Genomic DNA, 24610 nt, shown 5'->3' on the forward strand with positions numbered 1-24610 from the left:
TTCTCTATCTACTACCTATCGATAGCTGAACCCTTAAAAAAGAAATTATTGATACCATCATATTAATTTTTCAAAACATTATGTTGAATCTGCAAAAAAAGTAAGGCCATTCTCTTACATAATCACAAAAACATGTTCACACATAATTAACTAAAGTCCTAATATTCAAGTTAGTGTTACTTTAAGTAATGCATCGGCATTAAGATTGAAGGAAAAAAATCTAAAAACACATATGACTTAAAAAACATTAAAATGAAGTAAAGTTATTGAAAATATAAAAATTTACATGACTTAGGAAAGTGGATGAGCAAAATTACTGAGAAGTCACCCAGTATTTATAGAACCAATGGAAATGTTGAACATACCCAAATTTGACTATTTTGATGGCCAAAGAGTCCAATTTTGATCAACGGGCTCCTTTTAAATTAAAACTCAAAAAAGAAGAAATTTTTCTTGAGGTCTCTGCTAAGCACTTTGAACGATGGACAAAAACATCAAAGCTTTGGATTTAGACCCCATGTTTTAGAGTTGAAAGGAAATTTGGATATCATTTAATTCATATGGTTTTTAAATTGGCTCCCATTAGCCTCGGGGTTCTAAAGATCTTCACAGACCACTTGGTAGAAGGAAGGGATCAGAACAGGGTGGGTTTTTTTTTTTTTTTTTTTTGATAGAAGAAAGTGAGAAGCCCTGTGGTTAGGGCTTTGGTCTGCAGTCTCCTACCCACGCACACATACGCGCACACAGTTTCTTCAGTCAGAGCAACCTTACATTTATCTTTAAAATTTATTGAAGTTCTGATTCAAATTTTCTTTGCAAAAAGGATACTGCTGCTAAAAACTTTTAATCATTTTTCAAAACTTCTGTTGTAGCCCAACTTCCTCATATGACAAATGAGAAGCTGGAGGCCCAGAGTAACTGTTTTGCCCAAGGTCGAGTAACTCTTCAATAGCAAAACAAGAACAAAAATCCAGATAATTAGTATTCTGTTCTTAAACAAACTAGATAATTTTTTTGGAATACAACAGCTAATGACAAAAAGCATATTTCTAGTGTGATATCAAAAGAAAAATCAAAGTCCATGATGTAAAATATTAAAAATTCCCAAGATACAGTATTTTACATGCTTATTTCTCCCTCTTTTTATTTCAAATATTTACTGTAAGCACAAAAGCCAGAATAATTACTGTAGCAATGCTTAAGTATGCAAGGAGTTCTATGTAAAACAAGCAAGTCTTTAATTTACTATGCATTTTTGGAGATTCTTCCAAGCCAATACACCTCTGAAGACTTGATTCTATATGTGCTTAATTCCATTCAGTTAGCATTGCCACCGACAAATGCTTACTAAGAACTAGGCTATGGGATGCTATGCTAGAGAGCAACTTTAGCTCACATGGTCTCTACATTAGAAGTTTGATAATCTAAAGAAGCTAACACAAGTGTAGACACATCTAGTGAACATAGATACCTACCTCCGTGTTAACTGATGGAAAGAGCAAATAAAAGACAATAGTTAGGTGCAAGTAAAGATTATGAAGGGAGTAAAAGGGAGGTCAGAAAAGTTTTATGTTCAGAAGGACATGCAAAAAGAGAGGTATCACAGAATTCTCTACCTCTTTTCCAATTAATTACTGATGAGAGCAGAGAAAAGATTTGGCCACAGGTAGAATGCTTTTGTGAGTTTTGTGTGGGTCACAGGACTGTGTCAGGGGACTACACACATTTTACATATTTCTTTTTCTCTTCCACTTCTCATCAGAACATGATCTTAAATTTACAAAACACAGGAAATCTATCCTCTACTTCATACTATTTTGGCAAATGTTTAATTAGCTTCTTATAAATTTTTTTTTGTCCTAAGCACTCCTCTGCTCAGAATACTATAACCTCTCTTTGTTTCTAACATTTCAGGCTTAAAACCTTTCAGGGGCCACGCCATTTATTCCAAAGTCTCTTTTTTATCTCCCTTTAGAGCAGCTTTTCTCAGCCTTGGCACTATTGATAATTTGGGCCAGATAATTTTCGGTTGTGGGGACTGTCCTGGGCATTATAGGATGTTTAGCAGCACACATGTTAAACAGATGCCCACAACGCGGAGCCATCCTCCAACCACCCTACAATTATAACAGCCCAAAATGGCCAAAGTCACCTTGGGAGGGAATTGCTCCAAGTTTAAAAGTAGCACTTCAGGACTTATATCATCTCACTTTGCCTGCCTGGTCTCCTGCTCTGCTTTCTTTAGCTCTGGTTTGATCTTTGCCTTTTCCAGAATTGCTGCCCAACCCTCCTTTTCTCTTCCAACCTGTTGCTTCATAACTCTGGGCAATCTTGACCTTGTTCAACAGTGAGCAGAGAAACAGTGAAATTGAAAACAGCAAAATGATCCCTTATTTTATTATTATTATTATTGTTTGTCTCTCTCTCTCTCTCTCCTTTTGCATGTCTTGCAGAAGCAAAATTTCTGTTCAAGTTCATAACATGCTCCAATACAGAATATATATGTCTCACTAATATTTAACATATTTTTGTGGCATGTTCAGTATAATTAATATTTTCTTAAAAAAACCCCATATAGCCTAAGGGTAAGAAATGTCTTCTTTTGTTATGAAGGGTGTTGTCAATGTAGTTAGAACAAATGCATGTCCACATACCTGCAAACACATACACCTACCTACCTAAAGGAAATCACTAAGAATTGCCTAGAACTTTATAGTTAGACCACCAGACACTCTACAGACTTGATTTACAATGTATTGCAAAGGCAGCTAATAGTATAGGGAAGGCAAGCAATTTGGAAAACTTCAAGCGAGCATAAAAGGTTCATTAAACAAGATTATAGGATAAATTATGAGTTGAACATTGCTGCCTTACAGTGTTTCAGACAATGGGGGGAGGATTATCTAACTAGACGTAGGCATGAATATTAACCGATGGATCAAAAGCTGAAGTGGTGGAGAGTCAGCCCGTCTGGTTTCAGATCCTCCCTCTGCTACTAGCAAGGTGTGTGATTACTTTGAGCAAGTTACTTAATCTTTCTAATCCTCAGTTTTTTCACCTCAAAAAAATCGAAGAAAAAAAAAAATCACAATAAAACTTGTTCCATATAGGACTGCTGTGAAGATCAAGTGAGAAATACATAGAAAACATTTAACCCAATGCTGATCAAATAGTAAGCACTCAACAAATGTTGACTATTTATTATCTCTTTACTGCCCTGAGCAAGGAAATACAGAGAATTTTTGTCTTGGATTAAGTGTCCCATACAGCAAACAGAGCAAGAATTAATTTATGAGACAGGAGATGTGTAATAAAAAACAACACTGGCAAAACACTTTTGTCATTTTCAATGGGGAATGATTGCTATATTATAAAGAGTATACTAATCACGTATAATAGGCCATATCTTGTGCCAAGCACTCTAGAGGCATTCTCTCATTGAATCCTCACAAAAATATCATGAAGTAACTGGTTTCGCAAACCCAACCAAGTAACCTGAATGAATTATTAATAAAATTGTACAGAGGGGGAAATCTGAGGCTTAGACAGGCTTAATCATAGGCTCAGTCACAGAATAAGTGAAAAAATGAAGCCTAGGGCCCAGGTCTGGTGGTGGCATAGCTTCGGAAGTATTCATATGGCATTTGTTAACTCAATGCAGACAAGCAATTAGCTTCTTGCTAAAGTACAATTCTAACATTTATTTATAATAAGAGAATCAGGAAAAAAGTGTATTGTCAACAGCCAGAATTGGAAAGTTTAAGAAACTCAAGTGCTTAATAAAGATAACAGCTCTGACAGGAGAGTGCTGTCAAATAGTTGAAAAAAAAATGACTCAAGGTTGATTTTGAAAGATAGGTGTCTATTAAAAATAATTTCTGAAGATCAAGTACCTTGGTGGATAGTCCAAAGTACTTTCAAGAACAAGAGAGATTATAAATTAAATTGGTAAATAAAATGACTGTCTTTTGTATTTAAGGGAGTAGATAGCTATTAAATTAGAAAATTAAAATAGAAGCCATTTCATAGTTGGACTTGGAAAATTTTAAGTTGGACTTGCCACATAACTTAGAATAAAAGAATGTGATGCCAAATAAACTGCTTTAAAAGCATATTGCATCAAAGTTTCAGATTTATTAAATTTATGATGATGTATATTCTAAACATCCTTCTGTGCATAAGTTCAAGTTTAAATGAAGCATTTACTGACCCTGATCACAAAACAATATAACACTCAGTGAATATTAACTGAATAAATGAAAAAATAAATGGCATGACAAGTAAATTAGATACATAACTCCTTAATGTTGCTCTGTAATCAGTATTAGTGTTTACTTACGGCTTTTAAAAAATTAATTTCAAGGAGTTTTACAGAAAGCAGGATCATTAAATGTAATGGCAATGTTATTTTTACCTTTCTAGTGCTCACTATAAATTTTTTAATATATTTTCAGGTAAGACATTACAATTCAATGTCTGTCTGCATGACAGTGTGCTGGCCATCAAAAGTCTAGTTTCCTGCTCACTATAAATTCTGAAAAGAAATGCCTATCTTCAAAAATGTATAGTTGCTTTATTCCTGATAATTAGATACAAATGAAAAAAGCATAAAGGAGAAATTTAAAAATCATCTATAATCACAAATTTTAGACATAAGTACATGGGAAAATGTATTTGTTTAATTTCATAATCATTCCAGACTGAAATTTGAAACCTTATGCAAGGTTGCCACAGGGTGGTCAAAAACAGGAATAGCAAGCTGAAATTAAAGCAGACTTGATTACTGAGTAAAATTTCTTATTAAATTAAATCGAAAAATAAAACTTGGGTTCTTGAACTAAAAAGTTTAAATCTTGAACTCTATAGTCTCTTCATTAATTATAGCTTCTGATAGTAACTTTGCCAATTAAAATTATTAAAACACAATGATGATAATGCCATCAGTTTGATAACCGTGATAGCTACCAAACATTTACGTCTGAGTTTTAAACTCACAGAGTAGCTCTGATTTATTTTGGAACCGTACCTGTGTTTGTCTCCGTCAGTGGTTTACTCGCCCTAGTGCCTGTCACTCTTCCTAACGTGTGGTATGTGCTCAGGACAAAATTTTTAAATGAACAAATGATACTCAATTATTGAAATGTTACCAGAATTTTAAAATGTATATATTATTTAAGACATCAAAAAAATTGTATACTGCTATTTTTACCCACACAACTTGAATAATAGACATTGCAGTCAGCAATGGTCCCCGTTTGCATTTCCTGTCCCCAATACCTGCTGTCTCTATTATGTTTTCATTCACTCAGTTTTAGACAGGAAGAGCCACTCCTTAGGACAATGGCCTACTAAGGTGCCCAGAGCAATTACTAGCCAGTAGGACGGTCTTCCAAAGGGTGGATCAAACACATATGGTGTTTCCACTTGAATTCTGTGTTGTACATTTCGCAGTGAAGCCTGACTTTGAAGTTTGCCTTAAAAGAGAAGGAAGATGAGAGGAAAAGCTTTATAGGTTTCTTAGGTTCCAAAGACAGAATTCAGTTTAATAATTTATTTGAAAGGATTCTTATCTTCCCCCCCCCCCCTTTTGGTATTTAGAGAATTGAATCCTATCTGTCCATCTACAAAGTGTTAATACGTGCGTGTGATATTTTCACTCAGTTAAGTCACAGATTTAGCCAGTGAGTGTGTTTTCACCACTCTTAGATCATTATTTGGTGGACTGAGCTGAACCCAGAGTTGGTGAGCCCGGAGCACAGCCTGCAGTTAGGGTTCTCCTCTGGATAAGCTGAGGGGCAACTACATGAACCTCTGTGGCCACCATCTGCAAAAGGAGGGACTGTAGTAATAGTCAAAGTCCTTACATTTTTATGGTCTGCTTTATTATTTATTTCTTAATTAGTACTCCAGTTATTTCTTTATTTTCCACTCCTTTTAAAGCAAGGGGCTCTTCTTCTATCTCCCTCTCTCCCTTTCTTAATTTCTTTTTTTTGAAATGCTTATTTATATCAAGGAACGCAATGTAACTATTATGATAAAGGACACCAAGAGGTTCCACATATGAAGTTTCAGCTTAATTTAGGGTAATTTATACCCCAACACCCATTTATAGAGACTTCGCGCCAACTATTGGCTACTTGTATGAATTATGGTTGTTACATTTTTTGAATTCTTCAATTTATAAAACCAAGAGTCTAAGCAAATTCAAAAGTCTATTTTTAAAAAATAAGATGTCTGCTTAGTTCATTTTAGTTTTTGTTACATCGAACTGAGTGACATTTGCTTTTCTTGCAAAACAAAACAAAATTTGAAGAAATTATTAAAGATACTGGTGTCACTTTTACTAGTGTTGGGCATGGTTATGACTAAGCATATCAACACAGTTTCAGAGAGGTAAGGAAAAGATCACTTGGTATAATGTTAAACTAGTTCTCTGCCAGTTCCCAGGTGTTATTTTTTGAAGTGTAAGTTTAATTTAGAAACAAAGACAATCAGTGGATTGACTGTAGACTTACAGTTATAACTAAGTCTGCTGGATTAAAAAGAAAGAAGAAAGAATTACATTTAACATATGAAAGACATTAATACTGATGATTCATTGGTAGTCATTCTACGAATCTATTTAGTGAAATTTAAGAAGAAATGTCTCCATCTAGTAAAAATCAGTCTTAACCTGACTGAAAACTTATTTTGACTTTTTAAAGTAGAAAGTTCTAGAAGAGTTTTTTCAAAGAGCTAGACTATTTGAAAGTATATTATTATAATATATACCTACCAATCTTCAGATTTCATAGGATTTTTAAAATCCTAACTATTTTATAGCTCTGAATGAACTCAAACTCAAATTTTATTTCTACATTCATAATTGACTTCTAAAATTAAAATTAAGGTTTTATTAACTAAGCGTATATTCTACATAGTCCTTGAGGCTCCTGAATAGACACCCTTCTAGAGATCAAACTGGTAGGGGCAGTGCTCAATTTGTTTCTTAAAAACTTTGTAAACTAGGCAGCCCTATCAATTCCCGCATTACTTCCCAGTCTTTCACCTCTATTTTCTTTATATCTGTACAAGGACATCCCTATTCTTAATTAAAGGACTTGTGTCATGTATCCTTTCCTGTTCTTAAAATAAAACAGCCACTTAACCCTTTTCAAATTACAAGGATTCTTTTTCCCAACCTCCCCATATATGTATTTTATCTATTCCTTACCCTCAAAGAATAAAATAAATGCCCTAAAGTAACCATTTTAACAAAAGATAAGTTCTATGCTCTTACCTCATTGAAAGTCACCGTGAAGGCACTAGAACCTAGTGTACAGATATACTGAGGGGTACTACATCAATATAAAAACTGTATTATAATTAAGGGAAAATGGACCTAAAGCATAAATGTTTATTGATTAATATTTCTACCAAAATTCTCAGGGCTAGCCATCTTTCAGAAAGGTCGAGCAGTACTCTGATGAACAAAAGGAGACCTGTGAAAAGCTTTTTTTGCCTGTTTTTCAGGCTCATGTAGATGATTATCGCAACAGAGCTGCGGGGCAGACCCATGGGGTCACTGGGATGTTAATAAAATGAAACTTAAAACACATACCATAAAATTCCGCTGGTAATGAATGTTCTCTTTGTTGAAATCGATCACGTAGCCATTGAAGGACCAAACGAACGTGAGATCCAGGGCAGGATCAAAGGAAGCGGCACACTGCATGGTGGCATTTTCTCCAACCGTGATATCAGCGTTAATTGGGGCCAATATAATTCGCGTGGGATCTGCACATTTTAAAATAAAGGAGGAAAGCACAGTTGGAGAAAATATTATCTGCTACATTAGAAGAATACAAACCAATATATCCTGATTTCTCTGTGTGAAGGAATATGATGTTTTCAAATTCAAATTCCAGGAACAATTTCATCACGCAAGAGATCTGCCCAGAGGCTTTTTAAATGGAAACTTATCAATATGTGACTGTCTCAGAAGCTCAGAGCTGACCACTTCTTATAGTACATTAGAAATGCATCAATGAAACAGACAATTTTAATTAAATGCTTTCTTACCTGTGATAACAAGAGTCCCAGTGCTATTAGCCTTCCCTCTATTATTTTCTGCAAAGCATGTATAGATACCACCATCATTCCTTGTAATGTTATTGATTTCCAAGCTGCCATCTTCCCAAATGAGTGTTCTATTGAAATGAAAAAAATATGTAATTCATAAAATTAATTTCATTAAATATTTTATTATTCTTTGTCTTAGATTACGGACACTAATATTATTTGATTGTACATTTTACACAAATTTGTTGACAGTGAGATATTTACTTTTTTAAATTTTTATTTATTTATTTATTTATTTATTTATTTATTTATTTATTTATTTATTTTAGTGAGAGAGAAGTATTGATTTGCTCTTCCACTTATTTATGCATTCATTGGTTGCTTCTTGTATGTATCCTGACCTGAGATTGAACCCACAACTTTGGTGTATCTGGACATCACTCTAATCAACTGAGAACTGAGTGACCCAGCCAGGGCTGACAGTGAGGTTTTAAAAGAGGGAACACTGTAGCCTTTGTTTATAATATTCTCTCTCAACGTTGACAAGTTGTTTTAGAAAGCCACCTTCATCTTTTTCATGGACTATAGCAGTCAGTGGTCTCTAACTGACTTTCTGCTTTTACCCTCACCTACCCATAGTCTCTTTTCCTCATGTCAGCCAGGCAAGAAGACATAAATGACATGTCATATCATGTCACTCTTCTGCTCAATGATGCCACTCAATAGCTCAAAACCATCCAGTGACTTTGCCTCTTACACATAGTAAAAACCACAGTCCTCTGATTGCCCCTTTAGGCCCTGGACAATTTCACAATTTCTTCCTCACATCCTTTAGGATTTTGGACCTTCAGAAAGGTTTACCTGATAATTCTAGCTAGTATTGCATGCACACACATGCAGATGCATGTGCACGTGCACACGCGCGCGCACACACACACACACACACACACACACACACGGCACTGCTGTCTTGGCATTACCCATCCTATCCTTCTTTCCTGATTTTTTTTCCTAATACAAATTTCATCTGACATACTTTAGTTTTACTTATTAACCTATCTATCCATTAGATGGTAACACCTTTATGTTAGAAATTTATATCTGCTTTGTATGAGGCCATGTATCCAACAGGTAATAGTATCCATTAACTCATTAGAAAAAAAATCTGTGTGTGCCAGGAACACATTCAGGAGTGAGGCACTGATCACTGAGTAGTCATTCAATCAGTCTTTTTTTTCAGTGAATGAGCTACACGGAGTCTAACGGAAGCAAGTGGTTTTCCATATGCCACAGGCTCAAATCAGTCATAGTCCTCAAAGAAATAAAACCAGGTCTTCCAGAATTTTATATTGACTTGCCTTTCACTGGATATTTACCTTCTTTAAATGTATCATTTCCAAAAATTTTATCATTGAAGCCTATTTTATTTTTGAAGCTTTGTACAGTACATGCCAATAATTCTTCATATATTCCATTTTAAGGGCCACACTTGATAAAGGAAAAATGTTATATATCTACCTTACTAATAAAAATCTCCATATAAGATTTTTCCACCAATAATATATTCCAGGATTACCTTTCCTTTGTTTAACTATCCAGTTCCAACTTAAGTTCATGACAGAGTACATACTTTCTGCTTCTTGAAGAAGAAATGTACTAATAAAATGATATAAACATAAAAGTGATTATTTGATACTGTGGAAGCTGTGACAATGTGCCTCTACATTCTTCAGCTGTAAGGAGTGTCATTGATCCCCCGCCCCAGATGCTACACCAGAAACCACCACAGTATTTGAGCCAAGACAACACTTTCTACAGACAGCTGCCACTCAATGACTGAGCCAGGAGGGATTTTAAGGCGGGCCTGTCCCTGGAAGACACCAGTCTCCTTTGATGGGCACCTCAGCTACAGGACTCTCCAGTGGCCTTACCATACTCTCTTAGAGCTGCCCGCAGTCTGTCACTTCCACCCAGCTTTCATTCCTTCCCTCTCTCCTTCACCTGGAGTAAGACCTGCATCTTGGCCAAGGGCTGTCCCATCACCCACCTGCTATCCTCTCTGTTTTCTCTCCTATGCATCACCATTAATAAATCTCTTTCATGGTTAAACCCATATCGGTATCTGCTTTTTGTAGTTCCATATTAACACAGTACCAACATTAACATGTCATGATTTTTTCTCACTAAGCTTTAAAGTAAGTCATTAGCCAATTTTTACCCCATTTCCATTTAATTATTTTGCAAGTAAAGCAATAAAATTATAGTCAAGTCACAATGGAAACAATAGCAACAATTATTCTTTCTAGAATCCACACTAATAGTCTTGTTTTTTTCATGAATATTATCTCTCAATTGATCTTTAACATCTTCAAAAGGTATACTTCCTTATGGATTTCATCCATACTTTCAAGGCAGTCCTTCCATGGCATTAAAATTAAAATTAATTTTTAGTAAGAATGTGTAGGGAGCTTGATTTTTTGGTGATAATGGTCCTTATTCTTAAGTCTATGTAGATTAAACTCCCAGGATCTTATTCTTAGTTTCAGATAATATGATATGGATAAGCAATCAGACAAATTAGGGACTATCTGGTCTTTAATGAATTATTTACTTATTGTTGCCAAAGTTGTTCCAGGATAATCTCTATCTTATTTAGTAGTTTTTAAAGCATACAGACTCTGAGGTAGAAAAGAATTTTGGAGATATTCTCCCATAATGGCTCCCATAATGGATCACTTTATAGCTGATTACAGTCTATCAGATATAAGTGAATAACTACAAAGAAATTCTGTTAGAGAATCTATATGATTTTAGCCCAAAATAAAATCATACAACTGAGAACTTAATTACAACTTATCAAGATTTATGTCTCCTCTCTGCTGATTGCAAATATTGCATAACCCATTTTACAAGCCAATAACCAGGAACAGAAATAAATTTGTAATGTGGAACCAGTTTTTTATAACTATATTAATCAGAATAAAATTTTAGTTATGCTTAGAGTTTTTCAGTTATTCCTTGAATATTATTTTTCAACAGAAATATTTTACTTTTCTAAAAATAATTTATGAGTTTACCTTTTCTTTATACACACTGTTTTATAACATTCAAACTCATGTTTACATCAAATACTATATCAATTATAAAGAGGTACTGAAATAACCTAGATATTAATGGATAAAAGTGGTGAACAAAGTTGGATTTATAGATCCTTTCTTCAAAAAGTAATATAAATTGATTCAAAGACTTTGGAAATATTATGGCAGGGCTAAAATAGTGAAATTTTAGGAAGTAGACTTCTTTTTTTGAACATATTGATATTTTAAAAAAACAAGTCCATGAAATGTTTGGTTCAGAGAAATCCTTGTTTGGAGAGGCCTGTAATATTGGTCCTCATTAGAATTGAAGGAAAAAATATTTTTATTAAGGGTTAATGTTTCAGCAGCAAACTGAACAAATTGGTTCTTCCTTTAACATTGATTCTTCTAGTATCATTTCATTAAATCTTAATAATGCGTAGTGAGACACATTAACTGTAAAAGTTAACATGTCCCTCCCATCCCACCTCTGTCCCACGCACAGCCATTCTTGTGACCATCCTGATAAGAGAGCTGTGTTAGCATGTGTTCATTCATAGGACATGACATGAGTTTAAGGTTTTCAGTTTGGAGATTATCCATGTATTTCTAGAAGGTCACTTTAACCATTCCAGGCTTTAGATACATCCATGTAGAGATGATAACGCTCATCTTACCTACTTTATTGAATTATTGTGAAGTAGATCTATCTTATACACTTGGCCAGAATACTCTAAAAAGGCAAAACCTTTTTTCCTTCCTTACTTAAGCCTTTAGTCAGGTTTCCATTACTCATTGAGGGAGCCTCAGCCCCTCAGCATAGAAAACATTGTTGTTGATGATCTGGCTTACTATGGCTCATCTCTTAAAACTCTCCTCAGTTTTCCTCTAAAGACAAGCCAAACTGATCTCAGCTCCTGCATTCTTTACACATGCTTCACTCTCTGCTTCAGGGCTTTTGCACATGCTACTCTCACTGCCTGGAATATTCACTGCTCCCCAACTTCACACCTCCTTCCTGCTATTTCCAAATCTGACTTTCTCCTCTCCAGTCTTTAGTACTCAATATAACCATACCCTCTTCTAGGAAACTTAGAAAGCATTCAGTGTGGCTCTTATATAATAAATAATTTATGTAGGTCACACGTTTTTCGTTTCATGCCCAAGACACCAAAACATTGGTAGATGACCTACTTGTTAGGAAGACGAGATGCTTCTATTCACTTAAGAAGAAGGGAAGAGGTGATTTGTACCTTGAAGCCATCTTTTTATTTTCTTACTGAAATAGTTAATAAGCTAATGGCATGAAATTAAATAAAATGTGAATGGAATTAGATGCCCTTATTAGGGGAAAAGTAAGTTAAAGGGATTCTATTTTATTTCTTATTGTTCATTATTTCTGTGGCCTTGGGCAGTTTCCAAGAATCTGCATTTCAGTGCTCTAAACTTCTTATAAATTATAGAAGCCTAAAAATTAAATCCTGATTATAATAGATACTGACATTGTGGGGTAAGTGCTTCTGTTCATCTTAGAACTAGAATATCTTCTGTAAAGAAAAATTAGAACAAATAACATTTACATCATTAATATGAAAGCAAGTCCTCTGTAAAATAAACTTTCCCACTTAGGGAATTCCAGTTGGATGTCTAGTTTCTGCACTGACCTGCTGCCATTGACAAGCCACTCTGTCCCTTTACTCCATGAAAATTTTGGTTTCGGTGCAGCTTTAGGCTTGCATTCGATTACAACCCTTCCACCTTTAGCAGCCAGGATCTTCTTTTTCATAGGATTCATTTCAAAAGTTGGAGCTAAAGCTAAAAAATAATAATGAAAATTAAAAAGTATTATTTTTCTCTTTTGTTGAAAAGAAAAAAAAAATGTCTTCTATACATCTTTTATTTCTTTTTGATTACTAAAGATCAAGTTCACCTAATATTATCAGCTATAACCAAAACACATTTATACCTAATACTAATATGCTTTTCTTTTTTTAAATAACTTTATGGAGTTATATTTAACTTATAAAATCCACCAATTTTAAATGTATAATTCTTGGTGATTTCTGGATTATAATAAGATTTAGTTACAATCAAACACTATGTATACATATTTACCTTGAAGGTAACATCTAATTCAATTATTTTGACTGAATTGCACAAGAGAAGTACACCTTGCTCACTGGCTATTTCAAGCTAGAACTAGCCCAGGCGGCCAGCTACTTTGGTCAGCAAGGTGTTTAAAATTACTTAAATTAATGTAAGTGCAGGCACAAGTTATCTCATGACTCGTCAGTAATGGTGGGGCACGGAAACACATGCATACTCTTGACCGGTCAGCAAGGTGTAAGTAAAAGGCTGGAGGAAATTGAGCACCATCCTTACTGTATACCTATAGTCATAATCAATACACTGTAAATGAACTGTCCCTACTTTACAAATGAGAGAAGTGATATCTATTAAAATTATATAATTTGCCAAAGGTGTCACAGACAGTAAGTATCAGGTACAATTCATATTAGAATCTAGTTCCTTGTGATTTGAAAACATGCTTTTTTTCATTAAGTAACATGACTCCTCCCTCATTAAACAAACATTTATTGAACACCAACTGTGTACAGATACTATGAGATGCCAAAATGAACAGAGAGAGCCCTGCCTTCTGAGGAATAATGGCCCAATTAATTGAGGAGGGCATAGTTCATGGGTAGTTATTCCTTAACTACCTCATTGTACAGAAAAATAATTATGAAAACAGGATATAGAGTCTCATAAAAAGTTACTCCATTGATGGAATGCTCTAACTTTCCTTAGGGTCCCCATATCTAGCTCATTTCTCAATCTCCTTGTCTATTAGCAGAATCAGGGTTGATTCCATCCATTGATTCCCACACATTCCAATCATGTGTAACTGTGTCCTTTCTGGAGGCTTTTTGGGGCCCAACTATAACTTTTTTTTTTTTAAATTTATTGATTGATTGATTTTAGAGAGAGAGGAAGAGAGAGAGATAGAGAGAGAGAGAGACAGAGAGAGAGAGAGAAAAAGATTTGTTGTTCATTTATTTATGCATTCATTGGTTGATTCCTGACTGGGGACTGAACCTGAAACGTTGGTGTATTTGGTATATTGGGGTGATGCTCTAACCACTTGAGCTGCCTGGCCAGGGCCAGAGCCAGGCCTAAGTATATCTTTATTCAGGTTTTGACTCTTCATCCTCTAGGCCTGTAATTCTCAAATTTTGTCTGTGCATCAAAATTATCTGAATACACTGACAAAATATAGATTCAGTAGGTCTGGGGTGGGCTTGACATTTGGCACTTCCAACAAGCTCCCAGGTGTTGCTACTGTTCTGGCTGCTTTTTACAGCAAAGATTTAGTTTATCTCATTGCTGTTTTTGTCTGTGTTTTGATAACTGACAGATAAAAAAGTAACCAGCCAACTGGTGTTACATACCTAGTGTGTCATATTTTGTATAGGCTCAATAAACATTGTGGGTGACATATTGCTTGTGAAATATGAGACAAAGTTGAATAGAATTATATTCAAAAGTCAAAATTTATCTAGAAGATGACCAATTTTCTTGAATAGGTTCAATTTTAATGAAATAATTGATTTGGCATGGTTATTTAAATAACTTCATACTTATCTAATATTTGAATTTCTAGGGAAAGAATCTAGAATATGTTGCCATATATTTTAATAGTGGGAAGGAATGAATGAACAATTCTCACCCAACTAGGAAGACATGCTTTTTTTCTTTTTCATTCTTTACTGGGCCTATTAAAAATAGTATCTGATATAGAGTGCTCAACCAATATTTGGTGGATTAATAAATGAATTTAGACAACTAAGGATACTCCTAAAGGTAATAAACAAATACAGATGAAGACTAATATAAAAATGCCCAGGAGCATTGCTCTCAGGCTGAAAATGTTCAGTTTGCTTAATTACTACATTAATAGTCATTACATGATTGAAAGACTTAAGACTTGAATATAGAGAGATGTTCAGCCTGAACTGTTGAATATTCATATTCTTTGGTAATACATTATGATAAACAAGAAATTTTAACAGAAATTATAAAGTTTATATTTGTAAAAAAATTCAAACTCATTTCATACCTTCTCAGAGTCTATATATATATATATTTTGTGCTCCATATATATATATATATATATTGTGCTCCATACCAAAGTAGTAACATCTAAGCTGGAACATTTGCTTGATACCCAAATAAACTAGATTAAATATATTATCAAGGAATTTTGATTTTGGGAGGAAAATGGAATATGATCCTCAACATTATAATAAGTGGCGGGGAAAGTAAAAATTAAGAAGACTTCATTTTTTTTTAAAGATGGTTTATTTTTAATACTTTCTTACAGTTATCTAATTTCCTTTCATATTCTTTTAGTGTACTAAATCTGTAGCAATAGCAATGTTTTAAAGTATTTCCCTTGGTGTAGCAAGAATTAAATCAGGGTAAATAAAAAGGAATGAATAGAGGGCACAGGTAGGGGAATTATTTTTGGGCAGCAGCAGACAGACATACCTTCGTGTGGTTGAAGAGATAAAAGGGCAAGTGTAGTAAGGTTTAGATAGTTTTGAGTGAAGGATGGGAAGTTGGAATATTCTATTTCAAAGGGTTTCAGCTTTCATGGAGAAGTAAGAAGGCAATATGAAAGCGGGAGTCAGCGTGGGGTAAGGAGCTTGAAGAGTGTCCTGAGGGTTCTACACAGCAATTGCAGGGCATGAGGCCCCGGGCCTGGTACAGCTAGCAAGTGCTGCACACTCCTCTGAGGCTGGCCATATGCCCTGTGAGAGCACCCACCTTCAGTATGTGATTTTCAGGCAACTCTTTAGCTGCCCAAATGTAGAAGTGAACAAGATTTGTAAAAAATTGGCGTGCATAAAGTTTTCTTTACCATTTAAAAAATTTTTTTAAACTATTGCACTCCACGTTGCCTTAAATGTATTTACTATTCCTTAATAAAAGGAAGAAAAAGCCAATAATATTCTAGTTTAAACCACATTTTAAAAGTTTTTAACTAAGAATTCTAGAACATAGCATAAAATCAAATATGATCTATACATACCCTATGATCATTTTTTTAATGTGTTGCTTTTTTGCTGAATGTTAACAGAAACCAGAAATGATACTGACCTAAGATCTTCAACTCTGCATTTGCGTAAATGGCTCCATATGTATTTTCAGCTATGCACTGGTACATGCCAGCATTTTCAAAAGTCACATCATACAGTCTCAATTCTCCTTTATGATACTGCAAAGAACACAAAGGAAAACACATTCCCTCAATAAACTTCTACAGAAAAGCTTTCATTTAGGTATGGGCTTGGTTGTCATTTCATTTAAATACATTATTCTGCCCACTGTTAACTAAGCCAAATGAAGTGGGATGTTCGTGGGAAAGTAAAACCCACTTACCATGCCAGTGGCTCTGGTTTAGTCACCCCACAGAGCTGAGAGTCCACCTTTTCCCCTCTGGGCCGGGCTGGGAGATGACAGAGGGAAGGTAGAGAAGGACCCTGCTGCTGCTACGTGTCCCCGGGCCAAAGGTAGGACTTTTGCTCTTACCTCTCTTTCTTTGGGGTCAGGAAAACAGTGGCAAGAAAAAAAGAACACTACCAGGTAGTGGAGATGGGTTAGTAAAAAGAGGGGTAAAAGTGGAACAAAGGAAAATATAAGGAGAGAGAAAGAGAAGGTAGATATACGAATGCAGAAAGTTGTTCAAGCTGAGAGAAGACAATTTATGTTCACTTTCTTATTTCCCTTTTTAAAAGAAACTTTTATTTCAGGGCCCACATTTTCTTACTCTATTGACTCTTCTGCTATATTAATCCCAGGACCACTAGAAATGGGGACTGAACATGGGCTCAAGAACCACAAGGCAGCTGAACGTACATACCGTGTACCCGTTTTTCAGCCACCGGATAGTAGGGATGGGCTTTCCTGTGGCCACACAAGGCCAATAGAGATCACTGCCTATATCCACCTCTGTGTCATTGATATGTTCTACCCATTCGGGAAAAGCTAAAAAATAAAGAACATTGTAAATGTCAAATGTAATTCTCAATATTCATCATGATCTTGAGTACAAACACTACCTTTAGTTGACCTTTATTACATCAGCTATTGTGTGTGCTATAAAATCAGTGTGAGAGCCCTTGAAAGTGAATTCCCATAGGTCTGCAGGTAAATTTTATCATATATTAGTATAGCATGAGTTAACTGTAATTCAATTAATATAATTATTTTTCTACATATGAACCATGTTATTTTAGAAAGCTAATGCATGCATAGCAGTAATTTATATTTATAACACAAATCTTTCAAAATGACAAAGTTCTAAAGAATTATATCTTAATTGATTATGACACCGTCTCTTCCCTTTTGGGATAAAGAGTCATTTTTTTGTTTTTCACACTCTTTCAGGTATACACTATCTTTCTTTTGAGGTAACTTTGCCTAGTAGCCACTGGAACATGACTTGGTCATTTAAATACCCTTTAGATATTAGAAACTACACACAGTAGCTATAAAGGGTGAAATCCATGCTTGAGAGAAATTGATCTCAGCCTCATCAGCTGATCTGATCTACTGAGAGCTTAAAAGAATGCTAGCAATTTCCCCAAAGAAAACAATATTTCTAGGTAGCAAACAAATAAACAACCTGATAATCTTTTTGAGTATTTAAGTTATTTGAGTTAAGTAGTCCAAATAGGTATAAGTAAATAAATTAATATAAAATAAAGAAGTAGCCCAGCCAGGCATGGCTCAGTGGTTGAGAGTCGACCTAGGATCCAGGGGATAGGGGTTCGATTCCCTGTCGGCACATGCCCAGGTTGCGGGCTCCATCCCCAATGACTCTCTCATCATTGATGTTTCTGTCTGTCTGTCTCTCTCTCCTTTCCTCTCTCTGAAATCAATAAAGATATATTAAAAAAATTAAAAAATTTAAAAATAATGAAGTAGATAGGAGAGAATCCTAAATAGAGGATAATATTTTATTCAATTTTCTTTGAAAATAACTTTGATCATATTCATTTTATGACCAAGTTAATAAACATATATTTTATAAAGTATTTAATGTGTATAAATAACAAAAGACATAAAACATTTTTTTTACCCATACCTGAGGATATCATTTCATCTATTTTTAAAAAAATATGTTTTTATTTATTTCAGAAAGAGGAAAAGAGAGGGAGAGAGAGAGAGAGACATCAAAGAGAGAGAATCATTAATCGGCTGCCTCCTGCACGCTCCCTACCAGGGATTGAGCCCACAACCCAGGCATGTGCACAGACAGGGAATTGAACCCATGACCTCCTGGTTCATAGGTTGATGCTCAACCATTGAGCCAATCTGGCTGAGCTCCATTGATTTTTAGAGAGAGAGGAAGGGAGGAGGAGTAAGAGAGCAAAACATCGATATTGGTTGCCTCCTGTATATGTCCCTAGAGGGGATCGAACCAGCAACTTATGTTTGTGCCCTGACCAGAAATCAAATCAGCAACCTTTTGCTATATGGGACAATGCTCCAATCAACTGAGCCACTTGGCTAGGGCAGGGCATAACACATTTTTATTATCTCACCAAACTCCAGAAACATTATGTGTATATATGTATACATTTATATTTTTATAGTACATATAATTAATTCAGTATATTTTTTCACTTATCATTATATTATGTCTGTAACATATGAAGATTATTTTCAAATAAATACTGGTAATATGTTATATTAATTGAGAGAGATTTTATTTTGTATGTAATCTTATTAATACATAAAACAGGAATATCATTCCTGCCTTGGCCTCCCACAGATGACACAGAGATGTCACATTAAAAAATAAAATGAGAAGAATAAATAATTGACTCAGCTTGATGCATCCTATATATGGTTTAATTATGTAGCCTTCTGCTTGTTTAATTAGACCAAAAGATAAAACTTTGCATGCCTCATTAGTAAAGGAGAAATAGCAGTTCCCTTAAATTACCTCCTATAATTATCTGCTCTGTCACCTGGATTCTTCTAAGGATTTACATATTAGACAGGTAAGAAATCTACTCTGCTGAAAACCTGGAGCGTAGATTTTTTAATATGTTGAATTAGAACTGATTATAAGCTCTAGAAACCAGACAGAGAGTGCAGCTATATTTTAAAATGTAAAGGTTCTAAGCAGAATTTTTCCCCTCAGGAGGCCACCCATGTATGCTTGGTATATATCAAGTGAGTCCTGTTAGAGAATTAGAAACACAAGTCTGGAGGGCAGAGAATATGTCTGTGTTAGAGTTTTGTGACTGAACTAAAAAAGAGCTTCAAAGACTAAACCCCGATTGTTCCAAAGTTAGAAGGGCATGGAGTTAGGGGGAGAATGAGAGTGGTGTGTGAGGACAGTCACACGGTGCGGGTTCCAGATGGAAGGCCAGAAAGGGAATCATGGAAGAGGGAGGGGTGGCCTGTGGAAACTGCTGTTGTTAGATCAGGGAAGATACAACCGAACTGACCGTCAGCTTCAGCAACATGGATGTCACTGGTGATCACAAAAACAAAGGATTCAGTGGAGAGGTGGGAATAAAAGTCAAATCAGAGTGTATTTAAGAGAAAAAATTGGAGACACCATTTTTAGAGAGTATAGACAAATCTGTCAAGATTTTTATTACTCTTTTAGGGAAGAAAATAAGAAAAAACATGAAGCATAAGCCAGAGTTAAAATGATTTTAAAGAAGGAAGAAATAAGAGCCACTATATGCTGATAGGAATAAACTACTGAAGGGAAAAACTACTTACTGTATAAGGAGGGGGGTTTGTGGGGCAATAACCCTAAATAAGTTAGAGGGGTAGAATCTAGTACACAAATGGAGGCGTTGCCTTCAGATAGCAACTGCATTTATAGTAATAAGAGACACGGGTAGAGGCAAAGGTATTGGGTAGATGGGGGTGGCAGAAGGTGGAAGTTCTAATTAAATTACTTCCATTTTCTCTGTAAAATCAGAAGCCAAGGTACCAGGTGAGAGCAAGCTTGGTGGAGGAGGTGTTATAAGTTTGAAGGAAATCATGAAGGCATGAAATGTTCACCTGAGAGAGTGGTAGAGTAAGTGGACCTGGGGAAATACAGTGTAATTGCCAGGTAACGCACAGGATTCACTTAAAGTTAGTGATGAATAATTTACAATGAATTAATCAGCATGGTAGTGTTTATCCCAAGTCATATTCAAGTTTCTGGTTCAGGCACTGAGAAGCACAGAGCTAGATTTTTCCAGGGTTAGCTTTTGCAAAGGTAGGAAGACAAAGCAGAGACAAGAGTGAGCTGAGAGGGTTTACAGGGGAATGATAATGGTTGATCACAGATCCATGTAACTCATATGTGTGACTTAATTAGATGTAAGACAAATATTTCATGTTTTTCCATAATGGAATAGATATCACCGTTGTTAAATTATTAATCACTATATACTAGTTTTTCAAGTATGAAAATGGCTATAAAAGACTGTTAATGAAATTCATAAAGAATTAAAACTATATATCTACCTTGAACATAAATTCTTGCCTGGTGTCGGTCCTTTCCTCTAATGTTCTCGGCCTCACATTCATAGGTGCCTTCATCTTCTAACTGAATATTGAAGATCTTCAGGACAGCCCCAGAAGTACTGATCTCGGCAGTGCTGGGCATGGGTTCCAGGACCTTTCGCCACCGGATATCAGGAACAGGACTTTAAATAGGAGATACTAGAGCTAAGTGTCCACAGTGCATATGAGGCAATCTTATATTTATGTCTATAGCTAAACATTTACATCATTTATTTCCAAAAACAGTGCAAAAATTAATGTATTTTTATATATGTTCATGAAACATGTATATACTTACTTGCCAAGTGCAAAACACTCTAAGGTGACATTTTGGCCCATTAATGCATATATGTCCTTGAACTGAACTACAATATCAGCAGGATATGGCTTTGTTGTCCCTAATATTAAGGAAAACAAAAATATCAATGCATTAATAAGCAGAATAGTTTTTTATTAACAATGTGATTTTTTGTAGTATTAGAATCGATTCAATATAGATGGCTTTTCTCTGTACAGGTCTTGAAAAATATCTGATCATGTCACAATGTATAGATTTATTTTTTATGCACATTATGTATATAGTACAAATTTTATCAAGCATTTTCAATCATATTGGCTCATTCTGACAGCTGTGTGAATCAATCTGATTCAACTCACTAAAAAAAATTCAAGGAGTCTTTAGGGAGTATCAAATATATGTGTAAAATATTGTGCCAGGTGCTACATGGGACTTAGGAAGGAAAGGAAAGAAGAAAGAAAATGAGAAGGGAAAAAGAAGAAAGGAAAGAAGAAATGAGAAAAAAGGGGAGAGAGAATTATCCATGGAGAATAAGGCAAAGGGGAAATAGTTGAAAAGAGGGAAAGAAAGTGTCTATTCAGACATCATTGTGCTCATCACTATAGGTACTTTATTTAATTTATGTAACATTTCAGTCCTAAAGGATGTCTTATTCCCTCAAAGGGGAAGAAATAGGCTCAGAAAGGCTAAATACATTATTTAGGATCACTTGTGAGTGTATACTTTACGCTACATAATGCTAAGGACACAAAGAGGTACACAGTGACCTGAAACATAAGCCGAAATAAAAATAAATGATCTAAAAATGTAGCAACTAAGGAAGATTATCGGAAGAAAGTAGCTATGGAAATTTCTGGTAAGGCATTTGAATTGGACTAGCCCAGGCTGAAGAAACAGCAAATTATGACAAAGTCCAGGCCTGTGCAGGAAATGAAAAAAGGAAGTCTAGCAATATAAATGTTGAAATATATGTAGTTAAAGGTGAATTTAAACCTGCAAGCTAGAGGGCTTGTAACTGTGATATTAAATATTTGGAAACTAATTTCCTCAGTGGGTTTTGGTAAGAGAAGTAATAGGAATATTACCTTTGGTTTAGGTAGAAGACCTCATTGGCAGTTTTAAAAAATGGAGCATGGAGAAGAGAAATACAGAATAGAGTCAGGGATCTAAGGAAGATTGATTCATAAATTCAGAAAAATAGATGAGCACCTGACCTAGGGCAATCACAGCAGGAACAGAAAAAGAAGAAGAGATCCAAGTTGTGTTTTAGGGGCAGAATCAAGAGGACTTCCCTTTGGATCGATGTATTCTCAAGGTGTAGACTAAATATCCAATGCATCAGAATCACATGGGGTGCTCATTGAACCTTCAGATTCCTGGGTCACCTCCCAGGCCTGCTGAGTCAGCACCTCTGGGTTCCACATTTTCCTTAAACTTCCCAAGCGCTTACATAGTCATTGAGAACCACTGAATTCACTGTCTTGAAGATGAGGGGTGGAAAGGAGTTGATTAAAAAATGCCACCCTGAAGTAGTAGAAATATGAGATTGCTAAATGAGATAAGAGCACCAGAAGAGTTTAGAAGGAAGATAATAGGTGTGTTTGGAACATTTTGAGCTGAATATCTTTGGGAATCTCCTGTGTGAAAAGTCCAGGAGGTAGGTAGAATTAAATACTATGTAACACAGGGGAAAGTTTTGGAAATGTGAATTGGGAGCCATCTTCATAGAGCTACCGTTGAAAGGTGTATATAGGTGCAGATATCTAGAAAAAGATTAGAGAGAAATATAAGAAAGAGGGTGATCTGGTGAAGGACACTGTGGAGAATTTGTCAGGGAGGGAAGTGGGAGATGAAGAAAGAACTGAAGGAGCTGGGGAAATTAGGCAAAGAAGAGAGTTTAAGAGATGCTGAGGAGACCAAGTGTAAGAGTTCATACAGAATCAGACTGAAAAGGCTTCTCTTGGATTAGCAAATTGGAAGTTGTTTTGATTACTCAAGATTGTTCACACAGAATACAACAGAGCACCCAGAGGGAAACGAATGGAAGAGAGTTTGAAGATTCAGAAAAGAAAGGGAGGGAGTGATGTAGTGAAGGCCCTAAATAAATTAAATGTGAAATGGATCAGGACAGTTGGAGGAATTAGCTTAAACAGGAGGAGGAGAACCACTTCTACCAAGTTAGAAAGTAAGAAATCAATAGACTCTCTGAATTTCTGGGGGAGAGTAAGAAAGAACATTAGAGAAGTTTTTATATCATGGGTCTTTCTAACTTGCAAAGTAGTGGGTGAGAGGATCTACTATGGAAGGAAAAAGAGGGGTTCTATGGAAAGCAACCTAACAGAGTGATCCGATCATAAATTTCTAAATGGGCAGGTCATGGTGGACAGTCATAACCCAGGCCTATACCTTCTTTAGTGAGAGGTTTTTAAGCCAGGCCTGTCCGTTGTTCTTATGCATGTAGGGTAACAAAGCTTTGAAATGTCAGAACTAATACCCCTGGGAGACTTAACCACCCTTAAGAAAGCACATGATCTCTTTATTCTGTAATCCAATCCCCTTTGCCTTCCTCCCTCGGTCATGGAATCTTCTTTATATTCCCTCCTTAATCTCAAATGCATAAAAACAAAAAAACTTCAAAACTGTTATTTTCTGGAGCATGTGAGATCTTGCTCCCCAGCATATGTCCTCAGTTTGACTCAAATAAACTCATAAAAATTCTCTACAGGTTTGGGCATTTCTTACGTCGCCACTACTAAAATGGGGGAGAGAAAAAGAGCCATTAAAGTCAAAAGATGTTTATTGAATACTAATCGACCACTTGACCCTGGCCTGAGGAGAGTAATAAAAATGGAATCACAGTCATATGCTGAGATTTTCCCCATTGTCATACCCAACTTAAGGGTAGAGGCAGAAAACAAACCTAAACCTGTCAACAAGGAAACCCATATTTTCTCAAGAGCTTGAACTCAGTGGTAGTGTTGCCTGAGATCAGAACAATGTCAAGTAAGCAAATACACTGTGATCTGATTTCCTCAAGAGGTGGTATACTAAGGAAAGGAAGGTAGCGTAATAGGAACCTGGGAAAAGGGAAGCTGAATACGTCAGTGGCTATAGCATATGGAGCCACAGTAGTCATACATGTGCTAATTATTTACATTAGAAAGACAATTCGTATATCAATGGGCATTATGTAAATAGTTTCTTAAAAATATCAGATTAGCCGGGCTGGGCATGGCTCAGTGGTTGAGCATTGACCTAGGATCCAGGTGATTGGGGTTCGATTCCCAGTCAGGGCACATGCCCGGGTTGTGGGCTAGATCAATGATTCTCTCATCATTGATGTTTCTATCTCTCTCTCTCCCTCTTCTTTCCTCTCTCTGAAATCAATAAAGATACATTTAATATATATATATATATATCAAATTAATCCAACTGCCTTTCTTCCTCACTCCGTAATAATATAGTTTTTAATCTACTTATTTGTTCTCATTCCTAAATTTCCTATGAAGTGGGAATGACCATGAAAATAAGCAGATGTCAGCAATTCCCTTGTAATTAATATACTGGTATTTGGCTAATGAAT

General features: G+C 35.5%; 1 protein-coding gene across 1 annotated transcript in view; it reads right to left on the reverse strand.

Annotated features, from left to right (window-relative positions):
• Window positions 1–24610, reverse strand: part of LOC107528192 (contactin-1) — a 139197-nt gene that overhangs the window by 18922 nt on the left and 95665 nt on the right. The window contains exons 8-14 of the mRNA XM_087813935.1: window positions 21028–21127; window positions 20691–20872; window positions 17065–17189; window positions 16302–16419; window positions 12803–12953; window positions 8062–8189; window positions 7601–7776 (exon numbers count right to left, since the gene is read on the reverse strand). Coding sequence (XP_087670061.1) covers window positions 7601–7776; window positions 8062–8189; window positions 12803–12953; window positions 16302–16419; window positions 17065–17189; window positions 20691–20872; window positions 21028–21127 — 980 coding nt within the window. The remainder of the gene's footprint in view (window positions 1–7600; window positions 7777–8061; window positions 8190–12802; window positions 12954–16301; window positions 16420–17064; window positions 17190–20690; window positions 20873–21027; window positions 21128–24610) is intronic.

This window comes from Miniopterus natalensis, chromosome 2, assembly GCF_054644295.1.
Source record: "Miniopterus natalensis isolate mMinNat1 chromosome 2, mMinNat1.hap1, whole genome shotgun sequence".
Taxonomy (NCBI): domain Eukaryota; kingdom Metazoa; phylum Chordata; class Mammalia; order Chiroptera; family Miniopteridae; genus Miniopterus; species Miniopterus natalensis.